The sequence below is a fragment of the Panthera leo genome, chromosome B1, assembly GCF_018350215.1.
Source record: "Panthera leo isolate Ple1 chromosome B1, P.leo_Ple1_pat1.1, whole genome shotgun sequence".
NCBI classification, from domain to species: Eukaryota; Metazoa; Chordata; class Mammalia; order Carnivora; family Felidae; genus Panthera; species Panthera leo.
The window spans coordinates 109,937,859-109,957,500 of record NC_056682.1 but is presented as its reverse complement, the minus strand read 5'-3'; the positions used below and the strand labels follow the sequence as shown (position 1 = coordinate 109,957,500).

Here is a 19,642-nt window from a genome sequence, read left to right as displayed (position 1 = left end):
TTGGCCGTCTTCAAATTTCCACCATCCACCTGGGAGTTAGCTTCCATTTTCAGTCAGTACCAGGTACTTTCAAGTTGTGAGTAATTAGGGTCCCATTCTGCCAGTGGACTAGGGAACAGTGCTGTGGTTAAAGCTGCTGATTCTGCTGATCCTTTGGAAACCACAAGCTTTGCCTCTTGGTCTTACCATTTCCCCATGCAGCCAAGGTGTCTCCCCTTTGATGTCCCTGACAAAGCATGATAGCCACTCGTTTAGGGGCCCACACAGTATATAAGAGTTCAAGGATTTTCTTATCATACTTTATGTCTTTCCTCCTGAGTTTGTTAGACCCTTCTCTTTGTATAAATCCCCGTGGTGAAGGCATACTTAAGAGTCTATGTATATACTAACACATATCCCTGCCTCCAGGCAGGTTAGCGCGATGAGCTCTGCCTTCTGTGCCAAAGTCCCCTGACCTACTAATGACGTGTTGACCATCTGCTGGTTAATGGGCACCTCTAGATCAAAAGAGGTGTTGAGACGAAGGCCCTCACATAGTCTTTGTAGAACTGGCTTGGGCTCTCCTCGGGTCCATGGAGTACTTCAGATGTTTTGCTCATATTTATGGCCTTTCACCCCCACTTTCTTCATGCCATTTAGAAGGGCTTCTTGATACCGTTCAGTCCTTGTGAGCCCTCTGTCTACACTTGAGTCATTTGGGTCCCATTTGGGGTCCTCCCCAGGGAAGTGGGCCCGAGCATAAGCCTGAGTGTCTAGTGACCCAGTGGGGCATTCTCCTCTAACCATTTTAGGGCTGCCTGGGTAATTTGGCAATGTTCCTCCATGGCGAAGGGGGTCAGGAGGAGTTGGTGGCAATCCATCCAGGCAGGTTTTTGGGTTTCAATTATGGACTGCATTAGTTCAATCATAGTCTGGGGCTTCTCTGTATAGGAGGGAGTATGGTGTTTCCAATTTAGGAGGTCCGTAGTGGTAAAGAGTTGGTGCACAAAAACATGCTGGCCTCCTCAGATCTGGCCTTCCTGATCATAATAGATGGATCCCCTAGTTTTCCCTCAGTGGCATCTGTAGGGCTCCCCGGTGTTGTTTCAGGGAGGGACTGCCTCCCTTGGCCTGATATTCTTATCGCCTTCCAGGAAGGGTGTATGGGGTTAGGACTGGTGATCCGGGAGAGCTGGCCACATCTGGAGAGGCCGGTGGTGCTAGAGGTGGGGAGTGAGGCCTCAGGACTAGGGGCAGGCTCTGGTGGGGTTTCTGCAGCTGGGATGGCTAGAGGCACCGATGGCAGTGGGGCACATGGCAGTAGGGTCCCTTCGGGCCCTCCCAACAGTATGGGCTTTTCAGTTTTGGGTTGGCATTTGGAGGAAGCCACAAGCCATCATAACTTTACAGCTCTCTTCAATACACACTTTTAGTCAAGGCGGCCGGTATAGGACTAGGTCTTGCCAACAGTCAATGTAAGGAAATTGGTCCGGGTGGCCTGGATCCCTCACAATGACTCTGAACACTCGGATAATTAGTTCCTTCTCAAGTGAGCCCTTAGAGGGCCACCCCACCCCAAACGATGGCCAATCAATTTCACAGAATGTCCAGAGCTTTCTGGGAGTTAATTTCACACCATAATGTCCTGAATATCCTTTTTGAAATTCCTCAACATACATTCTAGGGGAGTCAGTTTTCTCTTCTTTCTACCCATTTCCTCCCCCTAACTGGCAACTTTCATGCACAAGAGAGGGCTAGGGGGAAGGGAGGGACTAATTTGGAGAGGACCCACACCAACTTTGTCCACTTTCGGCTGCTCTCCTCTCAGATATTTCAGGCACCTCTTAGCCTTAATGGGTTCAGTATCAAGCTCTGACCCAGATCAGACTCCCCAGGAAGTCTGACACCACCCTAAGCTGTATGAGGTCACCAAGGAACTGTGGATGGGGACTCAATACTCGCTTTGGCCCATTGGTCAGGTTGGAAACTTTCTGCTGTTTCTCATTCATACACAGTCACATAGTGACTCCAATCCGCTGCCCAGTGCCCAGCACCTTAGAGTTGGTTTTGTTCCTTATGGAAATATTCAGGCAGCTCTGGGAAGTGATCAGGCTCTCCTTCTATCTCTTAGGGGCAGGTATACCAAAATGAATCCAGGTTCTTACCAGTCTGATGGGCTGTGCTCCCTGAGCTGGTTCCTGGGCCTCACTGGGTTCCTTTGTGTATCCGGGGCCCTTACCCTGGCATGACAGGAGGGGCTAGTCTCCTATGGATCAAGCGGTCCACTGGTGCCAGGCAAGGTCACCTCTCCTGGTGCCCCAAGCCCCGGTGACAAGGGAAGTGAAACGCTGTGTCTGCCTCCTGGGCAAGCCCCCACGTAATGTAGCAGTGAGTCACACACGGAGTGGGGACACCAAGGCTTTTCTTTCCAGGAAGCAGCTTTATTTGTGCCAGCACTGGATCAGCAGGCTAGGATCCGAAAGGCTGAACCCCAAGCGCAGTGGTGGGGGTGGGTGCCTTTTGTACAAATTTTGCTCCTTTGTCTCCCATATATGGTAACATGCAGTCTGCATGGGCGGTCTATGTTCCGGAGTCGTGAGGAATGTCGCCCTTGAGCACATAGGCAGGTTGTCTTCTCTCGTCTTGAGGTTCTAACCACATTCCTTATGGAGGGGCTCTACCACATTATAATGAGGTAAAGTCAGTTTATCATTCTAGAAGTCACTCTGAGGCCTGCCTATGCAGGCACAAGTGGGGAGTTACACTCAGACTGGTCTGGGTGGTCTGGTGGCTAGAGGTCTCATCAGGGTAGTCCCATGGCTCAAGGAGTGGTTTCAGTTTCTAGTTGCCTGAGTTAAGAGATAAACTGGAAAGAAGAACTTAAAGAAGAATGTGGTAAAAAGATTGGTGAGTACAAGCAAGTGGGCAGTGAAGGTCAGGTCTTAGGGTCTAGCTGGTGACGATAACAATTCCAGTGCATAATAAGTCCAGTTGTTCTATGGGTAGGCCTTAAGCACTTGGAAAATATATCTCCAAACCAATAATCTCTAGTCCCACTTGGATAAAAATCCTGATATATGGAAAGCTTATAAACTTTAGGCACTACTCAGTCTTTTCCATTCAAATATATTACATAGGTTTGATTGTTTATAAATGTAGACTTTACCAAAATATTCCCTCTATGCTCTCTTTAGATTCATTCATTCATCCAACAATATTTATCAAGTAGGTACTATTTATCAGACCTGGGGCAGACAGAGTGTTAGGCAAATCACTGGATTAGATGTCTCAGAGGTCCTTTCAAACCTCTCAGGTGGAAACTTCAGATGGAGGCAGAGACAAAAACTGAGAAAAAGGAAAGGCAACTTCTTATAATAAGCATCTTAATATGTAAATATTTAATATTTAAATCTTCATATTTAAATATTAGTTGGCTAGGCCATCTAACAACTCCCAGTGATCAGCAGATTTGATTCTTACTTACTGAAGTAACAGATCCACCTTAAAAAACATTTATGTAATGGCTTATCATACAGAGTAAAAGATTTCTTCCAGTAAACAACTTAGGCCAACTAATCAAATGTCATGCTGAAATATATATATAGAATAAAAAATTATCAGAAAAGTTACAGGCTCTAAAATATCAGGTTAATTATCTCCTTAAAAATTCCTATCCGAAGATCATACTGCTTGTCCTTCATTATGTCAGAATGAGTTTACTATTTGTGAAGTGGTTTTTACATCTATTAAAATTAAGTACTTCCACTTCCCGTTACCAAAGGGACTGGGTGTTGAATAACTCAGAAAACAACTTTGGTCTGGTAAAGGGAGTGGAAAATAATTTTGGTTGAATCATTTGTATTAGTTAATATAGTTATCATTATCTGCATGCTGGTAGGACACGGGAGTCATAAAAGTGTCTTTATCAAGCTTTTGTTATATTGTTGATGAATTCGTTAAATTTTCTAGGAATAACGTATTTTGAAAGTACTTTAATTCTTATTATTTTATGCCAGTAAATATATAGAAACTATGACATGCGTGTATTGATGGTGCAACTATATCAGCTGCTCAGAGTTAAATGTTGTTGAAAAACCAGGACCATGTTTTGCAAAGAAGAAAAATAAATATTATCTTATTTTTGAAACAGGTATAAAAGCTTGAAGGCTTCCCATAAGAGAATCATTAATATAAGCATTGACCAGTAACGGGAAATTTGCCATAGAGCATTTTGTAGATGTATTTGGTTCTCCTTATATGTGTTAAAAAAAAACAAAATTCAACAGAGTAAATTTGAAAATACAATTAACTTCATTAAACAATGACTGGATCAGGCAGCATCCTATCTAACAAGTAGAGGGGAGCTCCAAGGAGTGGTATAAAATGAAAGGTTTTATAGGAAGGAGGGTTGGGCAAGAAAGTTATTAGCCAAAAAAAAAAAAAAAAAAAAAAAAAAAAGTTCCAGGCAAGGTCACTTTCCCTTAGGGGGAGAACAGGGGTTTTTATCATGCAGATAGAACAGGGGTTTTTATCATGCAGATTACCTCATCTTCCTTTGGGGAATGGAGAGGGCCCATGTGACAGATTACCTCATGGGCACTGATCAGAAAATTCCTGATTGACTGTAAGTCATTTCTGGGGGAGGTCAGTATCATGTATGTAGATACCATATTTGGTAAAATTATCGATGAGTTTTTTCAATGTTATGATGGGTAATTTTTTAGGAATTTAGATGTGAGTCAGATATTATAGCACTAATGATGGGGTTTGGGGGTGACAGTGGAGTTTGGAGCTTATGGCCAAGAAAGAATTCTTGAAGACATCTTTGGTGCAAAAAGGTGATTTTATTAAACCACGGGGACTGGACCTGTGGGCAGAAAGAGCTGCACTGCGGTTGTGAAGAGTGACTGATTATATACCTTCAGGTTAGGAGGGGGTTAGGGACAGTGCAAATCTCTAAGGAATTTTGGAAGCAAGGTTTCCAAGACCTTGAGGGGCTAGCTGTTGTTAGGAAAATATCATTTATTACTGTTTACTAAAACCTCAGTCATGAGACCCCTCAGATGTATATCAAGGGCCGTATGCTTGGAGTATAATTGCCAACATATACTTGGGGGTTAAAGCTAAAGGACGTTTGCAAAGGAATTTTTATGTGTTTAAGGAGACTCACAGGATCCTGGGGGGGTCAGGATAATGTTAAGCTAAGTTTCCCTTTTGCCCCTAGCGAGTGTCACTATCAAGGCAGCCAAGCTCCTGGAGGAAGGTCACTCTGCCTGTCTCAAGGACATGTCAGTGGGCCGTAGGTACTAAGGAAATTTAAGTTTTAATTTGCCTTTGTTTCCCACATCACCATGACAAGCACTTAAACCCTCTTACATCTTGATGAGGGTGATATTAGGGCTCCAGGAAACGGAGTCTATAGGTTTCTGGAGATTAGGTTATGGATAAGATTATCTTTTTCTTGAAGTTTACTAAGTTATCTGTAAACTGAAGAAGACTCCTGTTCTGCATGACTGTGATCTGTATCAGTCAACCATTTGCTTTCTTTTCCTTCTTTTGTTCTTAGGCAGCCTGGAGTGTCTGGGGAATATCATACATATCCCACCTGGGGGTGAGAGGGCGGGAGGGAGTGCTATTAGCCTGTACTTTGCCCTCAACTTGTCTTATGCTCCCTCATCTCTATCAGAAGTTATAAAATAAATTTGAAATTCTTGGGGAAAAAAACTTACAGACAAATTAGTGACATAGTGCTAAGTGTCTTTTAAGTACAATGTTATTGCAAAGTTTTGTTAGCTTAGAAATTGTCCTATGGCTTTTGAATCACTTTTTATGAAAAAAAAGATTTCCTTCCCATTTGTTAAAAAGTAAGATTTATTTAAACTCTCTCAATGTTCTAGAAACTGGAAAGAATTTTATTTGTGACTGGTGCAATAGATGATACAGTTGTTCTTTTTTTTTCTCTCATTAGAAAAGTATTTAGATATTTCTTAGTCAAAAAATTGTTGAGATAAAGTTGGCAAATCCACAGCTCTAATGAATATTTACTACTTTCCCTCTCTAAATCAAGAACACTGGAAATTAGTCTCTCTGAACTTAGTAGCTTCAAACTAATGCAAAAAGAAAAAGTACAATGAAGAAACCAGAGTCTGTCTAGTCTCTGGGTTAAATACTTGCATAAAAATCAGATACTACCCACAACTATTACTCAATTTCTGAGGACTGTTTGCTTCTCTTTTCAGAATGGACTCAACGCTCTCCATTTGGCTGCCAAGGAGGGCCATGTGGGCCTGGTTCAGGAGCTGCTGGGAAGAGGGTCCTCTGTGGATTCTGCCACTAAGGTAATGTTCATGCTAGTAGAATTTATTTCCTTGGACAAGAGGAAATGATTTAAAGTTATTTTGTCTGGTTATACATTGCAGACGTTTGCTGGAACACCAAGGTTCTTGACCATGAAGAACTGAAATTGAAACTCTTTCCACTAAACTTTGCAGAGTTTGAGTTGATTCTTTTAGAGACTTATCAAACATGAGACTGGAGAATTCTGCATACTTTGTTTCAAATGTTCTGTCTTTTTTTCTTTGATTCATGTAGACACTAGATTAATATAATCATGTGTGGACGACAGCACCTATTTTCCTAAGGTTAATTCATTTTTTCAAAAGTATATTGATGTAGTAAACTTCTCAGTGGAAATGGACAGGTAATTTTCATGCTTTAATGAAGTTGTTATATCTTTTTAATGTATTCATTTAACTTGGTAAGAGAATATTCGGAATCTCTTATAGTGTAATGGAAAAGAGATTTTGGATCATGGATTGAATTATTGGGGAAAATTAGATTTTATCACTATAATGTGTGTTTGTAAAGCTATTGGACTCATTTTTAAAGAACTGTACAAGATGTTTGGTATACTAGAAACTATTTTTTTTTTATTGATAGTCCTTTTACTAAAATATATTTGAACTTTGTCGTTGGGGAGTCATTTCAGAAACAACAGATTTAAGTATTTTATTTTATCTGAGGGAGAGAGAGAGAGTGGGGGAGAAGAAAAGAGGGAGAGGAAGAATCTTAATCAGACTCCACGTTCAGCTCGGAGCCTGATGTGGGGGATGAATCCCATGACCAGCATGGAGCCCCATACAGGGCTCGATCTTACAACCATGAGATCATGATCTGAGCTGAAATCAAGAGTCAGATGCTCAACTGACCTAGCCATCCAGGCACCCCAGAAACAACGGATATATATTTTTTAAATATCATCACTGGTGACAAATTTTTGTCTTTAGAAGGTGAAATTTTAATTTGGAGAAAAACAGTAGTTAGTCAGAATCAAGCCTGTTGCCCAGAGCTGGAGTGTGATAATATGGTTGTGAGAGATGCAGAGAGGCTAGGCTGTAGGCCCTCAGGCGACCAGCTGGGGCTTTAGTCTGATCAGGGTTGGACAAAAAGAGTGGTGGAATAAATTAGGAATATGGCCAGTTAACCTGGATTTCTAACACCTCATGCACACATGATTGTCAAAATATAGACTGGCCCGACACCTCACGAGAATTGTGAAGGATGGAAAAGGAAAGCACTATACAGGAGGCTCAGTGTTTTGATGGCAGACAATTTATCCCCTTCCAAGGTGGGCTACTGTCTGGATTAGAATGACAAACTTTAACCACTTGAAGTTATCAATCAGCAAAATTAAAAATGCCTGTACATTCGATGTCTACAAAATTTGGATACCTCTAATATTTTCTATTTTGTTTCTCCAAAACAGAAGGGGAACACTGCTCTTCACATTGCATCTTTGGCTGGACAAGCAGAAGTTGTCAAAGTTCTTGTTAAGGAAGGAGCCAATATTAATGCACAGTCTCAGGTACTGCATTCAGATTTTCTCTGGTGTGAATGAATTTAAATTAGAACAGCTTTGTGAAATTGATTTAATGGGTTGAGCCAGCTGTTGGATAGTTAAATTTGCTATAAATATTTCCATTATTTATTTCAGCCACATTATTTTATGAACTCCTGCTATGATATTTTTTTGATGTATTATGATCCCCCTCTTAATATAACTGAAAATTTGACAACTACACAGTCTGTCATTCTCTTTAAGTGCATTAAAAAAGCATATAAAGTGTTTTTTCCCAGAATGACAGTGACATCTGTGAAATATGAATTATTCATGCAAGTTCTATGTTGTGCTATAAAAGTAGTTTCTCTCCTTAAATTTTAAAAATTCTCAAAAGATTAGCATTCCAGTAGGAGATCTGCTATGAAGTGGGAATCACACTAATTACCTCACACCCCAAATGTGGACTTTACAAAACTCCTGAAGGAAATAAGAAAATTCGTGACCCACAGCCTTACAATGCATGTAATAACAATTATGTAGGATAGAAAATGCGTGTTCTTAAAATGAAGTATTTTTTTGAATTAAAAGAATAATCAAAATACATCATAAACTTGATGCCCATTTTCTGCGTGAAGAAATGTTGCTTTTCCCAAAGCTTTCCTTTTGGTATCTATTTTGAATCTATGAAGAAATTGAGGGGTGTATCCTTTTAAATCCATTTCTTCTCTCTCTCTTTTAAAGTTTTTAGCCTCTCTAGCATACCACAGGCCATGCCATGGGGACTATTAGCAAAATAAACCAGTTCCTGTCTATCTATTCTTTGGGATAATCTCACTGGCTTGCTTCTGAGGGGCCTTGTGTAGGAATATCTCTACCTATTTTGTTCATTCATTCATTATGTTGACATGTCTCCAGTGGTATAAATAGCACTACAGGGCAAAAGTTAGAATCAGCCCTTTTTTCTTGGACTTTGATTAGAGGGAAGACTCTGTTGAAATTATGACAGACAAGACGTTATTTATTTTCACCTCTCTAATATCATACTGTTTTAAATAACCGCATTTTTCTTTTAAAGCACAATTTTTCTTTTGAAAGTCCAATACACATCTCTATTTTAACATTTATTGAGAATATTCCATATTATAACATCTTCATGACGTGAAAATTTTTTTTTAAATTGATACCATCTGTAAAGAATTCCCATATAGCATATAAAGTATAATGGCATCTTGGGCTTAGAGACACAGGACTTGACAAAATCTACTGCTCTAAACTAAGGGATTAAAATATTTTCTTTATAGCAAGAGAACATCTTTTTGCTCCAGAGCAAATCTTCCAGACCTTAGCTGGCATCATAATCACCCACAGGGCTTGTTGAAGCATGTGCTTCTGGGCCCAACCCCAGAGTTTCGGATTCATTTCTGGAGTGGGATCTGAGAATTTACATGTATCACATAATGCTGAGGTTTTCCAGTTCAGGAACACTGTGAGACCCACTGCTTTGGAGAATATAAGAGAAAACTGGGCTTAAGAACACTGCTATAGAGATTCACTAAGTACAGGTTTAATTATGTGCATTAAGTCAGTAGTTTGTATACTTAAGAAGCATGGAAATGAAAACCTGGTCAAGTTCAATTGTCCATGGGAGGTTTTTAATGGGAAGTTCACATGCCAACTGTTAGTGCTGTTAGTATCTATAAAAAGAGCTTGGTTACTTTGCTCAAAATGACTCGTTGAACGTTGTGATTTCATAAAAGTTGACAGGTAGCAAATACTGCAAGATAAGTGCTTGTCAAAAGTTGTATCAGTTATTACACTGTGATTACTGGAAATTTATATGCTTTGGAGGTTTTCAAGAATAAGCCAGAACCACTTAATCGGTAATTTGCTTTCAAGAATCAATGAGCCCATTCTTTATAGTCATAATCATGCCAGATTATAACAGATTTTATAGAAAGATTTATATTATCATTAAAGTAATCTTTATTTGTATTGTATTTAATTAGCTCAATTTAGGATTCATATTGTAGGGAATCCTGACAACTAGCTTCAAACTGATTTTATATTATAAGAAAGTTTTGGAGTGAAAAAAAATAATAATTAAAATTTAGGATGCTTTTCTAGATGCCTAAGTGATTTGATAAGCCCTATGAGATTATTTACTATGTTGAATTTAGGTGGCCATCATTACCAAAGACAAAAATTACTATTACTTAAAATATTTTGTAATTTAATGATTAAGATTAAAATACAGGAATTTATATAAAACTATTTGGTTTTTTTTGTTCCTATGTGTGAACAAATCCTAAAGGCATGGTTTTAAGGGCCATTGGGAGAGGATATGAGTCCATACGTGATTCTCATTAGTCTTGTCTTGATTAAGATACAGATTTTTTCCATGACAACAAGGGACCTAGATGGGTGGGTAGGACCATGCTCATGGTAGTTAGATAGTCTCTTCCTTTTGAGAACCAGAAAAGGGGCATAGGAATACCAAATGTGCAACATAAATTCTGAATTCTGTACTCAAATTATACCTTCTCCCATATCTTTCTATGAACATAATGCAAGACAAATGCAGAATAGTCTGTTAGTATAGGAACATTGATAGCTGCATAGTACTTTGCTTTTGACAAACTTCTGAATTTTTTGGAAATGGACCACTAAGGTTATTGTCGAATTAAGAAAAGCCCCAAGGAATAAATGTTCAGTAAACATTTACGGAGCTCATAGGTCATGGAGAGGTATACACCTGTGGATTTTACTGCACTCTCTACATAAACTGTAAGATCCATGTGAAGCTTACCCTGACACGACACAGTGCCAATTTTGGTAGTGTCCTTAATTCATGAAGAATTCCAGAACACCAGCAGAAGCAATTTAAGAATTTTAAATGGAACTATGTGATCAGTATAATAACAATCCACTGATGTTTAAGTTTCTGTGCTCAGCAGTGGTAGCAGTGTGGTCTCTACTGAGACAGTTGTCCATCTAAAATCTCGATATGATTTTAAATATTGCTCAGACCTTGTGGCTCTCTGGCTTGGTTCTTTGCTCTCCTGGATTCAGTGGCACGGAGATCTCATCAAGGTCTCAGTGCAAGCTGTGTTGGTGGAATAATGGGGCTAGAAGTCAGGTTAGAGTGATTGGAGGAATGCTATTTGCCTTGAGGATGGTTGCTTGCTTTCTGAAAACTTGGGCACTTTCTGACAGTCTTTACTCGGCACATGGACATCTTCTACACAGTCCTACAAAGTAATGCTGGAATGCTTTCTGGATATTTGTACTGGCATTTATTGATCACTTTTATAACCTGTACAGCTATTAGATTCAAAGATATGAATTTTAAACCATTGTTCCAATTATATGTTGTACATGAAATTTTGAAAAAAATAAAAAAAATACTCTCAGAGTGATGAGCTCCTTTAAATTCTTATAACACTTTTGCCCATTAATATTTGCCTATCTCAGGTTTATTTTTTTGTTATGTAGATCTACAGTTTCTTCAAGGTGGTACATTTCTTGGGAGCAGATCATTTTTTTCTCACGTTCCTCTGTATTTTTAGGATTTGGTGTAATACCTTGCACATATATGATTGGAGGCTAAACATATGCACATATATTCTTCCTGTATAAGAATTAGCTCCGTTGCATATTCCAATCATTCTTAACAATAGATGTTAATAATAGTACAAAAAATAATATTGACTGCCAGGAGCTATCTCTGACGCATTGTGTATATTATCTCTTTTGATCTTCATTTACTCTGTCATCATCGATGACAAACTGAGATAAAGATGATTCATTTACTTACTCATAATCTTCATCCCCAGGCAGAACTGCTTCTTAGAACTCTCATAACAGTTAGACCTTCGCTACAGACCCAGGAAACAATTCCTAAAATTCTTTTTTCTTCTGTCCCAGACCCTATGAAGGTCTAAGTCAGCCGATTTTCCTGCAGCAGCATCCATGCAAAGGTTTAAGGTGAAAACTTCTCCTGTAGTATTTTTTGTGAACTATAAATGCTAGAGCTCTGCAAAAATGTTCAAAACATGATGAGATTTTGCTGTTGCTGCCAAGAAAATCTGGCCTGCAAAATTTCCCTTCTTTAATTTTCTCCACAATAACATGTGACTTTTTGTTCCTTACACAAGAGTGTTTTTCCTTGCAATCTTAATTTTATTTTCTCATGTAAAGTTATTAAAATCCAAATGACCCTCATAATAAAATAAAGTTACTTTAAAAATATCTATTTGTTTTTTTGTTTTTATGAAGCAAGCCGGTTTGCGTGATGCCTATTTGGCTACAATGAAAAAAAAAAAAAAAAAAAAACAAGAGCACAGTGGATTCTGGTATAGGTAATATCTCTATACAGTAGAAGCTAGGTGAAATTGTGGAACATGGGCACAGTAAAACTTGTGGTTAACTGTAGCTGACTTTTACCTTATACAATGGAGACTGGGATGTTTAAATTCCCTGATAGTTACAGAGAGAAAAGAAAATGTGACTTCATTGGAAGAAAGGATGAGCCAGAAATTCCCACAAGTCTGTTTAAGGAGTAGGTGGAAGTGTGTGTCCAGGGAGCTAAGTGTGGGTTGGAGGAGAGTCCAGATGCCACAAAATTACAACCCCATAGTAGTATCTTACACTCAGCCTCTTAATTTTAATGTATAGTTTTATGTATTATTTAATCTCATTTTATCTTTACAATGATGTGAACTAGCAGTGATTACGCTCATTTGGATATAAGGAAATTTGAGGCACAAGCAAGGAAATCTAAGGTCTCATAACATATTAGTGATTGAGTCACAAGCCCAGGGCCATTTTCATGGACACCTCCCTTCCAATAGTCCTCTACATAGTTCACTGTTTCCCTTAAGCTTTCTCTACAATCTGCCTCTTCTAGGTCAGTTCAGTTACCTCCCACAAGAGCCAGGTCCCTGGCTCAAATGCCATCCATTCTCTCAGGGTCTAGTTGTGAAGATGCTGGGAATAACTAAAAACATTCCATAAAAGCGAGGCATTTCCAAGAAAAGGGATTCATGTACACTGGGACACCTATCTACATTTGGGACATTTTCACTCAGACATTCATTCTCTTAGAGTGTTCTTTTATGAAACACAATTCTTAACACACGGAAGACTTAAATATACTTTCTGAAGTATAGTTGGTGATGTCTTTCTGACTCATTTTTCTTATTAATTTTTGCATTGTTCTACTTTTTCTTGAATTTCTTGTGTTTTAGTATTATGAGGATTCCAGAAACAGTTTTTTTTTTCTCTTTTCATCCTATTTTAGTGGTGAGTGAGTCCAAATAAGAAATTCTGATTTGGTATTCTTCATAACATATTTTGCTGAAAATTTACTTCTGTTTTTCTTGAATCCTTTTGCTTGTTTTATGGTCACTACTCTTTGTTCTTTCAATTCTGGAAATTTCATTCCAAAGGAGGACTTTCCTATTTGTAACACAAACATGATTAGACTTTATTTTATTAGCTTTTAGATTCTCAGACCGTGGCCATTAATGCCAGTTGCAAGATTACATGCCCATTAGTTATACCCCCAGAATTTTAGGGGTGCATATGCCTACTCTATGCAATGATAAATGTTTTGTTGGGTGTAGCTTCCAATAATTTTTACTTCATTGGCCCTCACTCATTGTCACAAATAATTTGAATTGGGCTGTGAAGAGGAAGAAAGCCTACACAGTTGGCCGGCATGCCCATTACACTGAATTGCTTCCATATGGCCATGGAGCCATCCCTGGCTCTTAAAACAAAAACTCATAATGGAACATTCCGTTCTGTCACACGCACAAACACACACGCATACATACACACACACACACACACACACACAGTATATAAAATAGGATCCGGACTCACAGATCCAAAAAAATTGTTATGTTTTCAGCATTTTTCTCCAAATATATACATATAGCTCTTTCTTTTTTTTTAAATTTTTTTTTAACGTTTATTTATTTTTGAGACAGAGAGAGACAGAGCATGAACGGGGGAGGGGCAGAGAGAGAGGGAGACACAGAATCGGAAGCAGGCTCCAGGCTCTGAGCCATCAGCCCAGAGCCCGACGCGGGGCTCGAACTCACAGACCGCGAAATGGTGACCTGAGTTGAAGTCGGACGCTTAACTGACTGAGCCACCCAGGCGCCCCATATAGCTCTTTCTTAATAAGGTTCTTAGTTGTTTTAATTAAGAAAATTATTGTAACACTTTATTTGAAGTTAAGGTGAACATGTACTTGCATTTGACTGGGGATGAGAAAGAACTTGGGACACTTACGTTGTCTTTTTGACTCTGAGAATCAGTTTATGGAATGATTACACACGTGGAAGTGCATCTTCGTTCCTCAGCATTTGGAGCTAAACAAAGGAAGTATGCTTTTCCAATTCTCCATTCTCTGATATGGATCATTTCTCCAAAAGAAATGATGAGAATTGCCATCTTTAAAACTTTGTATAAAATGGAATTCTCTCATATTATAGTAGAATTTCAACACTGAAAGTACTGGTCTGTTCATACACACTCACATCTGAAAAGACATAATATTTTCATTTGCAATAAAATAAAGCAGTTTGCTATTTTTGAAATAAAATTGCGACATTTATATTTGTCTTTATCTTCATTAATCTGGGGACAGGTGATGTGGCAAGGCTGAATACTGGTTGCCATTTTGTCCTGAAATTTGAATGAAGTAAGACATAAATGTCATTGAATGTAAATCTATAGTAGATGGCCATATATTTATCACTTCAGAAGACTATCTGTGTCCACTATTACTGTATTTTAAAGGAACTAAATTGTAGAAAGGTGAGACTTGTAGGGAGAAGAACAAAATGGCTAAGATGGCTCTACATTTCTCTGAGTAGAAATAGAGTTCAAATTTCATACAGAGGATCCTTCTCTGTCCTTCTGAGTAAAAATGGAGGATAAGCACCTCCGGCAGCAAATAGTTAAAATAGTACCAGAGCGGTTTGCTTCTTACCTCAGATCTTATAGCACAATGTGCACGTTCCACAGCAACTAAGATGCTAGGAAGACCTCAAAGTAGTGATCCTTCCAGACAAAGAGCACAAAACAAAACAAAAATGTGAAAACATGACACTAAATAAATGAAGTAAAACTTGCCAATAGAAAATTATTGGAAGTAGTCATTCCCTCCCTCCATCTTTCCCTCCCTCCCTCAGCAAGTGTTTGGATATTCAATTTGTGCCCCCTAATGTTTGCTAAAGATACAAAGATGGGGTTGGAGTGGGGGAGACCAGAGGAAGTAGTGACTGAACTGCTTTCTTTTTTTTTAACTCATAGATAATTTTATTTTTTATATCTATTTTTTCCAGCTTCAGTGAAGTATAACTGACAAATAAGATCGTAAAGTAGTTAAAGTGTACAATGTGATGATTTGATATTAGTATACCTTGTGAAAGTGTTCCAGGTTAATTCACATGTTCATGACTTAACATATTTGTTTATTTTCCTTTCTCCCTCTCTCTCTTACTTTTTAAAATGAGAACGTTTAAGTTCTCCTCTTTTAGCAAATTTCAATTGTACAGTCTAGTGTTATTAACTACATAGTCATCATGTTATATATTAGATCCTCAGAATTTACTCATCTTATAACTGAAGGTTTGTATACTTTTACCACCCTCTCCCTACTTCCCTCACCCCTCAGCCCCTGAAGACCATTTTTGTACTTTCTGTTCCTATGAGTTCAATTAAAAAAAAAAAAAAAAAAAAAGATTCCACATGTAAGTGATACCGTGCAGTATTTATCTTTCTCTCTCTGGTTTATCTCACTTAGCATAGTACTGTCCAGTAACTTTTCTCTTAAAAAAAGGAATTGATGTGATAATCAGGGGTGAAAAGAGATGCAGTGTGCTGTAGGAAAATGAAATAGGACATGCGAGAGCCTAAAAGAAATCCAGGAGCTGAAACATGAAGGGAAAATGTGGTACATACATATGAAGCTGAGAGAGAAGATCACAGCCTGCAGGACTCTGTGAGCCATGTTAATGATTTTGTTTTAAGATGCTTATCCTAAGCCCAGTATGAGGTAGAGGTGGGAGGTAGAAAAAGATAAGATTTGGATTTTTAAAGATCACCTTGAGGCAGTTTGGAGAACTATAAAAGGGGCATCATAATAATAGTACCTCCCTCATAGAGGATATGAGAATTGAATTAGTTAATCCATGTACGGCACTTAGAACAATGCCTGGCATAAGAACTCAGTGACTGTTAGCTGTCATTGATTGATATATATATATATACATATATATATATATATATATATATATATATATATATATATACACATACACACACATATATATACACACATATATATACACATATATATATATATATACACACATATATATACGCATATATATATTTTTTAAGTTTATTTATTTTGAGAGGTGGGGAGGGGCAGAGATGGAGAGAGAGAGAATCTCAAGCAGGCTCTACACTGCCACACAGAGCCCCCCAGGGGGCCCGAACCCATAAACTGTGAGATCATGACCGCAGCCAAAACCAAGTCAGATGCTCTACCAACTGAGCTACCCAGGCGCCCCTAGCCGTCATTGTTAATAACAGATTCAGTGATAGCTCATTTGTGTCAGAGTGGCCTCTCTGCATGCCCCCACTGCTTGTTCTCAGCACAGTGGAGACAGCAGAAAAGTCAGTTCCTTGACATGTTAACAAGTTGCTACTAAAGGGGTACCTGGATGGCTCAGTCATCTGTGTCCGACTTCAGCTCAGGTCATGATCTCACTGTCCATGGATTTGAGCCCCTCATCGGACTCTGCTGACAGCTCAAAGCCTGGAGCCTGCTTCTGATTCTGTGCCTTCCTGTCTTTCTGCTGCTGCCCTGCTAGCTGTCTCTTAAAAATAAATAAAATGTTAAAAAAAATTTTCTTTAACTAAGTTGCTACTAAAAACGAAAGCTGCAGCTCCCGTGACTGTTTTTTTTTTTGTTTTGTTTTATTTTGTTTTTTTCCCACATGCTCTTTGGAACACTGTCAATTCGGATGCATGAAATTGCATTATCCTAAACACGGATATCGTAGTCATGTAATAGTTTAAGTAATTCAGTAGCCAGGACATTTAGGATATAGACTGATCACCTAGAGACATGTGCGGCTTTAGATTAATGGATCAAATATGAGAGTTCTCATCTTAGATATTCTGGGTGATGGAAACTGAAATACAACTACCAAAATATGTTTTTAACTGAGTATTATTCTTGAAAATCACTTTCAGAGAGTAATTCCAGTGTGGAAAATTCTAAATGGAATGACATAAACCAAAAAAGAGTTGTTTACATTTATTTATGGTAAAATAGTAAAAAAGATTTTTGAAGTGTCTGAAATATAGTATGAGTATACCTTAGTTAGAGCAAGGTATCACTGAAGCTAGCATAGAAGTTGAAGATGTGGAAAAACAATTTTAAATTGTTTTTTTAAAAAAACATCCAATGACCTTGATTGGTCTGGGTTTATTTTCTTTAAAAATAAAATTCCATTCTACATCTTTTATTTGGGCAGTTACCACTTTTCAGAACTAATGGTAGTAACTTTATGGGTCATTTTAGCTCTCCACTATAGATATTTTTGTACCCAATATTTTAATATTATTTTCAATCATATATTTAATATGTATGCAAATTAATAGATTAAATTTTATTTTTAATAACTTAAAAAATTACTCAGCGAGGAATATCAGGCTGCTTGCAGAGGAAATATACCTAAACCACTGCAAAACCATTTAGAATTATAAGTTATTAAAGGTATTCTCATGAAAGCCAGTAGCAAGAAAAGGATTCTTCTTAGTGATACTGTTCAACATTGTGTTCAAGCCCTAGCCAATGAAATAAAATAAGAATATGAATGGAAAAGGAAAAGACAAAAAATGTTGTATTATAGAATATGATTATTTAGATAACTCAAAAGAATCTGCAAATCAATGAAGATATTTTTACATTAACTAATTCATTAAAATTCTGCCGCCTGCATTTTTCTATCCCATACATCACAGAGTTGTCTTGTATAGTCTTTGGATAAGATTTTCTTCAGCCTAAAAGTTAAAATGAATTATTCTCTTAAAAGTTAATACTAAAACAAAGTAGTAAGTTCCACATCTAAAAATGGTAGATTAGGACTTCATATTCTTTAAAAAAAATTTTTTTTTACATTTATTTATTTTTGAGAGACAGAGAGACACAGCGTGATCAGGGGAGGGGCAGAGAGAGAGGGAGACACAGAATCAGAAGCAGGCTCCAGGCTCTGAGCTGTCAGCACAGAGCCTGATGTGGGGCTCAAACCCATGAACCATGAGATCATGATCTGAACCAAAGTCGGACGCTTAACTGACTGAGCCACCCAGGTGCCCCAGGACTTCATATTCTATTTAAAATTGGATTTGTGAAGCACAGGTTAAAGCTTCATTAGAGTGTGTTTGCATGACTGCCTTTATATATTCTGGTCTTTTCAAAGCATTGGGAAGTACTTTTCGTATTTTATTTTTATTTTATTTTATTTTATTTTATTTTATTTTATTTTATTTTATTTTATTTTATTTTATTTAAAATGTTTATTTATTTATTTTGAGAGAGAGAGAGATCAAGCAAATGAATGTGGGTGGGGGAGGAGCAGAGAGAGAGGAAGAGGCAGAGAATCCCAAGCAGCGCAGAGCCTGACGCAGGGCTCAATCCCATGACTGTGAGATCCTGACCTGAACCAAAATCAAGAGATGGACACCCAGCTGACTCAAAGTACATATTTTTGGATTTGCAAATAGCAGCCCTTTAAAATTTTGGAATTTTAGGATTTGAAACACATGTGAACCAACAATGTCATGAAAAGACATTTATTAACTCTCTGCCTGAACATAACCTGGTATAGTACTTTATTTATTTTTTTTTCAACGTTTTTTATTTATTTTTGGGACAGAGAGAGACAGAGCATGAACAGGGGAGGAGCAGACAGAGAGGGAGACACAGAATCTGAAACAGGCTCCAGGCTCTGAGCTGTCAGCACAGAGCCTGACGTGGGGCTCGAACTCACGGACCGTGAGATCATGACCTGAGCCGAAGTCAGACGCTTAACCGACCAAGCCACCCAGGCGCCCCTAAAACTTTAACTTTAAATGACATATTGACTTGAAGATATGAAGAGCAGGAAACATAAGCAGTTGAGTAACACCTTGACATTAAAATGCAAAACAACAAAGGCCCATCTTTTCAGAAGAGCAAGATAAAGACATCACTAAGTAAAGACAAACACAGGAGCTGGGCAAATCCCACTCTGGAATAAGAAAAGAAAGGCAATAAAATGTGTTTAATTAATCCAGGAATACTACATGCAGAGATGGAGACTTCATGAGAGATTCTAGAGTCTAGTGGTCAGGAACCCTACCCTATCACTTTTTATTTGTGTTACCTTGGACTTGTTACTTAAACGGAGTCTTGGTGACTCCATTTCCCCGTCTATAAAATAGGGATACTACTATTTGCTGCACAGGGTAAATGATAAAGATTAAATGGGTTAATACATGTAAAGTATTAGAACAGTACCTGGCACTTAATAAATGTAATATAACTGTTAGCATTTATCTTAATTATTAGAGATGATGGTTTATCTACTCAAATTAGTGAATAAGTAATAAATGGTTTGGAACACTAATTAAATTAAATGGGATTTTAATTAATTAGGCTGTTGTTTTGTCTGATTATCCATTGGAGCTGACAAATTATTATGTTCTGGAGGTAGTGGTAGAGAAAAGATTATACAGAAATTTCATCTTTAG

General features: G+C 38.0%; 1 protein-coding gene across 2 annotated transcripts in view; it reads left to right on the top strand.

The window, feature by feature from the left end:
• ANK2 (ankyrin 2) overlaps positions 1-19,642 on the top strand; it is a 244,114-nt gene that overhangs the window by 63,066 nt on the left and 161,406 nt on the right. For both annotated transcript variants that reach the window (XM_042935661.1, XM_042935662.1), the window contains exons 3-4: positions 6,219-6,317; positions 7,745-7,843. In XM_042935661.1, coding sequence (XP_042791595.1) covers positions 6,219-6,317; positions 7,745-7,843 — 198 coding nt within the window. The remainder of the gene's footprint in view (positions 1-6,218; positions 6,318-7,744; positions 7,844-19,642) is intronic.